General features: G+C 57.4%; 1 protein-coding gene across 9 annotated transcripts in view; it reads right to left on the reverse strand.

The window, feature by feature from the left end:
- Positions 1-379: 379 nt before the first annotated feature.
- Positions 380-9,385, reverse strand: part of SGSM2 (small G protein signaling modulator 2) — a 33,981-nt gene continuing 24,975 nt past the window's right edge. For 8 of the 9 annotated variants that reach the window (XM_034639992.1, XM_034639989.1, XM_019798352.2 and 5 more), the window contains 12 exons: positions 7,739-7,859; positions 6,663-6,727; positions 6,429-6,574; positions 5,790-5,918; positions 5,383-5,565; positions 3,234-3,620; positions 2,867-2,991; positions 2,348-2,430; positions 2,059-2,168; positions 1,530-1,626; positions 824-991; positions 380-633 (listed from right to left, as the gene is read on the reverse strand). In XM_034639992.1, coding sequence (XP_034495883.1) covers positions 545-633; positions 824-991; positions 1,530-1,626; positions 2,059-2,168; positions 2,348-2,430; positions 2,867-2,991; positions 3,234-3,620; positions 5,383-5,565; positions 5,790-5,918; positions 6,429-6,574; positions 6,663-6,727; positions 7,739-7,859 — 1,703 coding nt within the window. In that variant the 3' untranslated portion in view covers positions 380-544. The remainder of the gene's footprint in view (positions 634-823; positions 992-1,529; positions 1,627-2,058; positions 2,169-2,347; positions 2,431-2,866; positions 2,992-3,233; positions 3,621-5,382; positions 5,566-5,789; positions 5,919-6,428; positions 6,575-6,662; positions 6,728-7,738; positions 7,860-9,385) is intronic. The other variant, XR_004619412.1, reaches the window with a different exon arrangement.

The raw sequence follows: 9,385 nt of genomic DNA on the forward strand, positions 1-9,385 counted from the left end.
AAGCTCCTAGAGATTCCCATTCAAGCACCAACTCATCATTGTAGCTGGTCAAGAGGGCAGGGAGGTTGGGGAAGAGGTGGCAGGGACAGGGACCCATACTTATCCAGAGGCTGGATGGGTCATTGTTCGGTCTGAGATAGGACCTCTGGGTGTGGGGTGAGGTCCCCCCACTGAGTACTTGGGGCCTGTCACACCTGCCCCTGACCAGCCCGCAGCTGAGATCCCTCTCTCCTGGAAACTTTCGTTCTCTCTTTACACCATCCTTGTCTTGTGGGTCTGGCCCTCTTTACAGTTCAATTGTGGAGCTTATAGAATTTCCCCATACACAAAGTCCCTCACTGTCCAGTGCCAGCCCACAAGCAGCCCCCAGAGCCTCAGGCATTGCCAAATGCTATGTTTATTGGTCTGTTAACACTGAAGAGTATAGTTTCTGAGCCAAAAAAGAACCATACACACTCTGCTCACAAAACCACTGAGTCACTAAGGCAGGCACACAATGGGCCGCCCAGGGGCCCAGAGCCCAGGCTCTTGTCAGCCGCTGCCCTCACTTGTTCTCTGTGAGCATCTGCACCTTGTGGACGAGCTCCCGGGCAATCTGCAGGATCTCCTGGGCATCGTGATGCTCAGCCCGTTCTGGGGGAAACACACAGAACTGTGGGGCTGCTGGAGCGGGGGCAGGGGTCTGGGAGAAGCCCTGTGGCTGCCCACCCTGCTGTTTCCACCTGCTTCCGGGGAAGCGAGCCCCTCCAACCCTGCCCAGGCCAGGAGTGGAGGCCCCCATGCCCCTGCTGGGGGCAGCCAGGGTGGCCAGAGCGGTTCCTACCATTGAAGAACTTGATGATATCGGTGAAGTCCATGTTGTTGTCCCGGATAATCTCACGGTAGGCCTCCACCAGGGCCAGGGCAATGAACAGGACAAAGTGCTCTGACGAGATGTGCCGGGCCGCCCAGATCACCTCCCACACAGCAAACACATCCTCATAGAGCAGCTCTAGGGATCGTAAGGGGCTAAGGCTGAGCCTGGCTCCCCACGGGCCTCTGGATGGAGCCCAAGGTGGAGACAGAGCTCCAGCTACCCAAGTCCTGGGATTCTCCCCATGACACAGAACCTAGTCTAAGAGGAGGGTTCCGGGGCCCAGGCCAAGACCCTGCCCCTCTCCTCAGTGACACACTCCTCGCATGCCAGGCTCGGGCAGACGTCACGCCCTCACTCTTGTCAGCTGGTGCAGCTCTACGTGTTTAGGCCTTGCTGCTTGAGAAGACTGGGTTAGAAAACAGCCCCCGAAACCACCGGCTTAGGGGGACTGTTGGCAGCCCTGTGGCATCGCCGAAGGAGCTTTTAAAACTGTGGATGCCCAGGCAGCCTCGCTTCCCAAGTCTGGGGCTAGGTGGGGCCAAGGCACTGGCGTTTCTGAGAGGCTCCCCAGGCAGTTCCAAAGTGCAGTTAGGGTTAGGAACCACTGACTCTGGGGGAGAGGGATCTCCCACTGCCCTGACCCTAGCCCCATTGTCCAGCCCACACCTCTCACCTCTTTTAAAATCCACCAAGAACCAGCGGTAACAAAAGTAAAAGTGGGTATAGTCTCCATTCTGGTTCATCAGCTCAAACAGCTCTGAGTCCAGGATCTTGCACAAGTAAAGAAAGGAAGCTGGACTGAGCTGCCGCTGCCTCTCCCAGCCACCCCTGCGCTCGTCCAGGCCCCTCCGCCACCCGGGTGCCTGCCCTTGCTCCCAAGCCCCTCCCTTCTCCTGGGGTGGAGGCTGTGCTCTGTGGCTCTGCTGCCCCACCCGCCTCCCTGGGAGGTACTCTTTTTGGAATTGTACCATTTTCTGGGTGTTTGCTTCACTGTCAACCACACTGCTCACCAGAACTTTCACGAGCACAGTACTCACATGCTGACATTCCCCCTTGATTTGTAACCTCGAAACAATGGTTCTTGAATGAAAGATAAACTTATATGGGAAGGGGATTTTTGGAACGCTCCCTGGCCTCCCTGTGGATGATGGACAAGCCCAGTGGTGCCTGGTCACGAGCCCACAGGCAGCTGCTGACCTCACCTGGAAGAGGGAGCGCATGTTGGCAAAGTGGGTGTCCATGGCGCCCCCATTGGGGAAGTTCTGGCTCATCCTCTTCATGAGGTGGCTGAAACAGCTGTAGGCCAGCTGATCTGAGGGGAGATGGGAGTGAGGCTGGCAAGGCGGATGACCCCAATGCCCAGAGGACGGGGCTGGCTTACACCCCACCCTTCCAGACCTAGTGGTCTTCTTTCTCCAGCTTGCATCAGCCCAATCTCAACAGCACTCTGGGAATACGCTTCCCGCCCCCCCCCCCAACTGGGTCCCTCACCGTTGTCGAGGATGACCAGGAGAGGTGCCAGCAGGTCGCACATGCCCTGCACATAGCCCACATCCAGGTGCTCCCACACGTAGCTGAAATGCCAGGTACACGGTCACTACGGGCGTGTGCCATCCTCTGCCCTGAGGGGATCCCTGGGGAGATGGTCCCTAGAGCAGCCTGCTACCCAGAAGTCAGCCTTTCCATGACCCTGAAGTACTGGGAGTACCGCAGTCAACAGCCCATGGCCTCTGTCCTCGAGGCCTGCAGGGGCTCAGGGGAAGAGACAATGAACCGGCTGGGGCGAGGGCAATCAGCTAGGCTTCCTGGAGGAGTCTGGCTGAAGCTGCGATGTGACAAACCTCGAAGAAAGACGAGGGGTGGGGTGGGGGGCACGGCAGGGAAGGCGCTCCAGGCAGAGAGCGCCCAGTGCGATCCAGTGTGAGGGAGAGGAGCGGGGCACCTGCCAGGCCTAACCTTTCCCCCAGCAGTGTCCCTCCTCCCACCCTGAACCCTGCCCCAGAGTGGCACCTGCACATGATGTCTCTGAGCCTCTCCAAGTTGGGGGGCGTGAAGTACCAGTAATTGCGATCACAGCGCGGCACATCCTTGTCTATGCAATGCAGATTTAAGGCCATAGTATCCAGTAATTCTATCTGAAAGAGTGGGGGGCCCTCAGGAGTGAGTGGGGGCTGGCAGGGGTGCCTATATAAAGGAATGCAGGAACCAAACTCTGAGAACAGAGCCCTCTGGGGATGCCGAGGGATGGGCTCAGTGCCCCCTACAGGACGGTCAGGGCACCCCCATCTGCCACCCACCAGCCCCGTCCCCAAGCCTCAGGGTGTCAGGAGGGCCTCTGGGGTGGCTGAGAACAGTTCCCCGGGGAATGTCCACATACAGCGTAGGCAGCAGCGCACACGGCCGCAAGCTCCTCCCCTGCCTCCAGCTCGCTAGCCCGCGAGGCCTTCTGCCGGCTGGGATCCTGGGGCTCGGAGAAAGCACCGGCTGCTGGGACCAGCCCGTCGGAGCCTTCCTCCCCACCGCCATCCTCCTCCTCGAAGCCCATGCTCTGCCCCTCGTCTATGCTCAACTGGATGCCCGAGGCCACGGAGTAATTGCGAGAGGATGGCAGTCCTGAGTCCGGAGAGTCAAACTCCACGGACTGCTGCTGTCCCACCGTGGCCGTGCCCGGGGGCCCTGCTCCCAGCTCCTGCTCAGGCTCGGGTCTGCAATCTTCAGTGCCCAGGGGCTGTGGGGGCTCCAGGTCATCCACAGAGATAAATACCTGGTGGGGGTGAAGAGATGGTGGGGCTCACACCCCTACTCCAGCCCCTTCCCTCAGCTTGCTGTCTCCTTCCTGGGGTCCGAACCAGGCCACGTTATGGCCTCCACACTGCGCCCCTACCTGGGTTGCCAAGCCTCCCCTTTTGACCCACACAACCAGCTGAAGAGCGATCGGGCTCCGGGCAAACAGAAAGACACCATCTTTAGCCCTATCCAGTCCCCCTCCTCGGCCTCTCTCTGGGGCCTGAGAAAAAGTGGGAAGCACTCCAGGACTTCCCGTGGTGGCCGCAGGAAAGGGGAACCGGAGGCTCAGACACCGGATGGCCACCGTGAGCCACGTGTAGTTCTACAGACACCCGAAGTCACGAGGCTGCCTCAGGCTGGGAGAGCTGCGTGGGAATGAAGGCCGCCACTAGCCTTGGGGTGGCTGCTGGGGCAGCCTGGCGGGCGGCAGGCTGCAGGCGTGAGGAAACAAGTTCTTCCTTATGTTCGGTACTGGATGTTTAGCAGAACCCGACAGGAAACTTCTCTTGCAGTTGCCTAGTCAGTCACAGGAGCTTTCACACAAGCTCAGGGGAGGGCGGGCAGGTAAGAGTGAAAGGTGACCTGTTCTAGATTTGAAACAGTCTGCCACTGTGGACAAGTTCTAAGCAAAAGAAGAGAGACATATACAGATTGTTTTGTTTTTCTATTTGGACTACATAGGGAAAGGGACACTAAAAGGAGTTTTCACTTTGGTGAAAAGCATGGAGCGCTGGGTTAGAATCAGGTAAGGCCATGACTCTAAGCCAACACACAGCCTCACATCAGTGTCAGCAAGGAAAGCTACCGCTGCTCTTGGGCTAAGCAGCCGGGGCACTGGTACGGACTCAGGACGGCACAAAACCCAAAGCCGGAGAGAGAGCACGCTCACAAATAGGGGAGTAAGAACAAGGCATGTAGAAAGGAGCACAAGGAATTCCCTTGGTAGTTATATTTCTTTAAGTCTTGTTCCAGCTTCAGTTCTCTGTTAGTGTAAGGATTTAGTAAAGTAACAACAGACATTATCTAGAGAGACAATTTTAAAGAAAAAAACTTAAGTTAATAAAAGAATATCCTTAAAACTGAAACTTCTTATGGTTTCTGGTTTGGCCCAGCAGCCGTGGTCTCGGACTCGCTGTTCATCTAAAGGCCGGGCTGATGCCGGAAGAACTAGTAGGCTCTGAACTAGCTTTACGTAGTCCGTTCTACAGGGAGATGGAGGACAGCATGGCGGGAGGGGGATCTTGCCAGTAGACGTCGACGGGAGCCCTCTGAGTGCTGTCCTGGTCTCTGCCCAACAGCTCTCGGTGAAACCCCCACGGTCAGAGGACAGCAGAGCTGAGAGGGGACACCAAGGCCCAGAGAGAAGTTCCTCATCTTATTGGCCATGGACCTGGGACTCCAACCCTGGGCTGCCTGTTTCTAGCCTTGAGAGATCTCGCTACAAGGAAGGAGGATTTCCCTAAATCCTAATACATCCTTCTTTCCCTGCTTGTCCATTAAAACAGAACACAGTGTACTATCTCATTTTATTCCTGCGACACTCAGAGAAGTGGGCAGCAGGGGGACAGTCATCCAGTTTTTTAGCAGAAGAAAATGAGACATAGACACATTAAGCCATTCTCCCAGGGCTCCAGCGCTAGTGACTCCTAGAGTTCGGGCTGGTGCTCAGGACTCCGTTTTACTCCTATAAAACGCTGGTGGCCCCTGCCCCCGGCTCCCCCAGGTCCCGTGAGGCTCACGTCATTGCTGATGGTGGAATCTCGGTGGATGAGGCGCTGCACGTGGCTGTCAATGCTGCTGCCCGATGAGAACTTGGTGAGTGTGGCTGGCTGAGCCTCCCGTTCCCGCTGCCTCACCACCACCTCGCAGGCCTTCCACTCTGCCAGCACCTGCTTGTACCTTGCTGTCACTGCTGAGTCCACCTGTCTCAAAGCACACCGTGACCCAGGAGGTGGGGGAGTGCTCCTGGGACAGCTGGAGACAAGGGCAGGGCCTAGCGGTGAAGACAGTGGGGCTACTCTGCTAACACCTTCCTGTGTTGTGTTTCTTTCTGGATGGGAAGGGGCCAAGGCTTCAGAGGCCCCTCCCCGGGGTCCCTTGGCCCAGCTCCCCATCTCTCTACCCTATGGCGGTGGGGTCCCCTTACCTGCTCCATTTCTTTCTTGCTCATGCCAAACTTGTAGTGGCCAAGCAGAAAGGGCCAGACGTCCTTACGGATCTCATGCTCCACGCCTCCATAGTAAACTTGCCGTAGCAGCTCCAGCTCCTTGTAGTTCTGAGGGACCCAGGAAGTAAAGACCATATCGCCTCCATGGTCATTGCGGCCCAGCTGGGTGACCCCATCTCCACCCCTCCCACGGAGTGCTGGGGCTGGGGCAGTGATTCCGTCACTCCGCTGAAGCCCAGGCAAACCCTACTTTGGGATGGTCACGTCCTCTCGGCCCCAGATTATAGCTGGATGTAACCCAGTTCAACCTCCTTTCCTTCCAGGATAGGCAACAGAGTCCAGAGAGATGCAGAGATTTGACCACGGTTTCAGAATAATGTGGAAGCAGACTAGAATCAGTCCAGCCCCCTTCCCATGGAAACCCACAGGCCCAGCTGTCTGAGATTCTACCATGACCGGGGCCACCCCAAGGCCATCAGTTCCGACCTCTACTACATTTTACTTGAATGCCCATTTGGTCTACGAAGGCTGCTCCCAGGGCAGGCTGCCCCTTATTCGCTGCTGCCCCCACCCCGCCCCTTGACCCAGCCTCTGGCCCTGGCTCCCCAGAGTGTGCACCTTTTCGTCCTTCTGATACTTGCTCCACACATCCTTGGTGAGGCCCCCTGAGGCCCCCGGGGGCCGGGCAGGGGGGATGATGTTGTGACGCACCAGTGCTGACAGATGGGTCCGCACCGTGGACAGGTGGCGGCAGTAGGCCAGCCCTGTGGGGGGCAGGGGGAGCCAGGACCCATGACAATGGTACCTCCCCCAGCTCCCACCCCTTTTGGTCCCACCTCACCCTACACTCACAGCCATAGAAGGCCCGGGACACAATCTGCCTCTTCATGCTCTCACACAGCAGCCTGAGGGGCAACCTGTGGAAATAACCTGGCTCAGAGGGAGGGGCTATGGCCCCTCTGGTAGGAGGAGGTTGAGAGAGGATGTTCTGGCCTGGGGACAGGTGAGGTGCTCCGGCGGTGTGAGGAGCAGGACCCAGAGCCCAGCAGCACATCTGTGAGCCCCCGTGTCTGTCAGTCACCCTAGGTAGAGCTGCTGGGCACCTAGCCTGGCCCCCAACTACCCAAGGGATTTTGGGCAACTAACTACACTTCATGTTAGTGAATCTTGGTTTCCTCATGTGAAAATGGAGAAAACCATCTCAGGGTCACGAGGAGTAACAGGCAAAAAATGAAGTTAGGGGCGCCTGGGTGGCTCAGTCTGTTGGGTGTCTGCCTTCGGCTCAGGGCCTGATCCCAGAGTCCTGGGATCAAGCCCCACATCAGGCTCCTCCGCTGGGAGCCTGCTTCTTCCTCTCCCACTCCCCCTGCTTGTGTTCCCTCTCTCACTGGCTGTCTCTGTCAAATAAATAAATAAAATCTTTAAAAACAAAACAAAACAAAACAAAAAACCGAAGTTAGTAGGTAAAAGAGAACAGCCCACGAAAGCATCAAGTGCTGGCACAGGACCCTCACACCAAGGCTGTTCGTACGGCATGCCCGGCACACGGCAGATGCCCAGATGTGCAGCCTGATGGCGGAGTCTATGTCTGCACCGGGAAGGAGAGCTCCCACGTACTGAGTACCGACTACGTGCCGGGCACAGCTCTGGGCGCGGAGTCACACGTCTCATTTAGTCCTCACAAGTACCTCAGAAAGCAGGTAGTATTATTCCCATCTTACAGATGAGGAAACTGAGGCTTAGAAATGTAGAGGCTCACAGAGACTCAGTAACTTGTCAAAGTCACATAGGTAGCAGAAGGGAAATTGAACCCAGGTCTGTCCAACTTGAGGCCACCCTGTCAGACAAGTGACACAGCCCCTAAGGGCAGAATGCACACAGGCAGACACAGCCACAGGGCGCTGGAGTTCTGGGCCCTGCCCACTCACCGGTCAGGGACACAGCTGCAGTGGCTGGGGGTGGCGTAAGGGGAGCTGCGAGTGGAGCAGGAGAGGCAGGAGGAGCCCTGGCTGGGCCCAAAGCCCTGCATTTTGATCATGTCACCAGCATCTGAGGACAGGAAGGGGGCCATGGTCAGGGCCTGGCAGGCCTCCTCCCCACAAGCACCCTGCAGCATGCCCACCTCTGTGCCCAGAGCTGCAGCATGAAGTCACCCACTGGTAGAAACCCACCAAGGTGGTGCCTGCCTGGTCCAGAGCCCAGAGACGGAAATGGTGGGGAGAGAGAGGGTGCCCGACATTTCCCGCCCTCCACCTGGTCTTTCTGCGTGTGATAAAATACTCAGACTGTGCCGTAGATACTGGTGTCTGCTCTCTCCATCTTGCTATCAGCAATGGAATAAACATTCGCTTTTCTAGAGGGAGGAGAAAAAAAGAGGAGGAACAACAAAAGCCTAAGCTCTCTAAAATGCCGCCAGCTGGCCTGGCCCGGCATGATTCACCTGGTCCTCCTGGACAAACTCTGAGATATGCAGGAAGGTGCCTGGAATGCTGCGATGCTTTGAACCGAGTCTCCACTGATCAAAGCTCCTGAGGATCCCGGAGCCACTTGTCCCAGTCCCCAGACCTCAACCCTCTGAGGGTTCTAGACGCTGTCACAGGTTAAGGAGGAGCAGTGCTCCCCCACCCAGCCCAGGTCCCTTGCTGCCAACCCACATGGGTTCTTCCTGAGTTCTCCATCCTCGCCCTGCCTGACTGCACTTAGCATAGTGGCCTCCTCCAAACACACAGGTGAGCTGGCAGGAAGGGCAAAAGTCCCAGCGCTGTCAGGCCAGTGTGGGGGTGGTGGCTGGGCCCCAGTTCCATCCCCCGGGAGAATGCGTCCCTTGTGGTCTCAGAAGACGGCTCCTCCAACACATTGACACCACCAGCAGATGGAGCCTTCTCAGCCAGCCCAGCTGGTCAGAGTCAGAACTCAAGACCCTTGAGAGTTCCTAGGGCCCCAGTGGGGCCGGACACAGTCCATGGGGGACTCTGGCAGATCCAGTGGGTCACAGAGATGAAGCAAAGTAAGGGCAGAAAGCGTAAGGACCAGGAGATGACGCCAGGAGGGAAGAGGAGAGCACAGAAGAGGGAAGAATGAAAGAGAGCTGTATGTGTGAAGCAGCAACTTTTTTCAAGCAGCATTTTTTCGTACAAATCTTAGCGTGGCCCTGGCCTGCTAGGAGTCTGGAGCAGACCTAGGCCTGGTTTTTGTCAGAGCCAGAGTCCAGCTCTCCATGTGCCCTGGTGGGGAGGGCTGAGCTGAGCCCCCTCCAACTCCCTCAGGGGATACTCTGTCTTGGCCTGAGGCTCTCTTCTCAGACCCACAGCTAGGATTTTTGTAGATATCTGGCCCTTCAGCTCCACCAGGAGGCAAATTAAGGGAACACACTTGGTGTGAGGGGCTGCGGCTCTGGGGTGAGGAGTTGCAAGCCATGCCCAAAACTGGGAAGAAGAGGGAAGGGACAAATGCAGGTGGGGTGGGGCAGGAGCTCAGCTCATGCCCCTGCAACAGGCAGGAGAGAGGCCAGTCATTGGGGGGGTGGGGGTGGGAACAGGCCCAGCCAGGCAGGCAGCAGGCAACGGGCGGGCAGG

The sequence above is a fragment of the Ailuropoda melanoleuca genome, chromosome 13, assembly GCF_002007445.2.
Source record: "Ailuropoda melanoleuca isolate Jingjing chromosome 13, ASM200744v2, whole genome shotgun sequence".
Classification (NCBI taxonomy): Eukaryota; Metazoa; Chordata; class Mammalia; order Carnivora; family Ursidae; genus Ailuropoda; species Ailuropoda melanoleuca.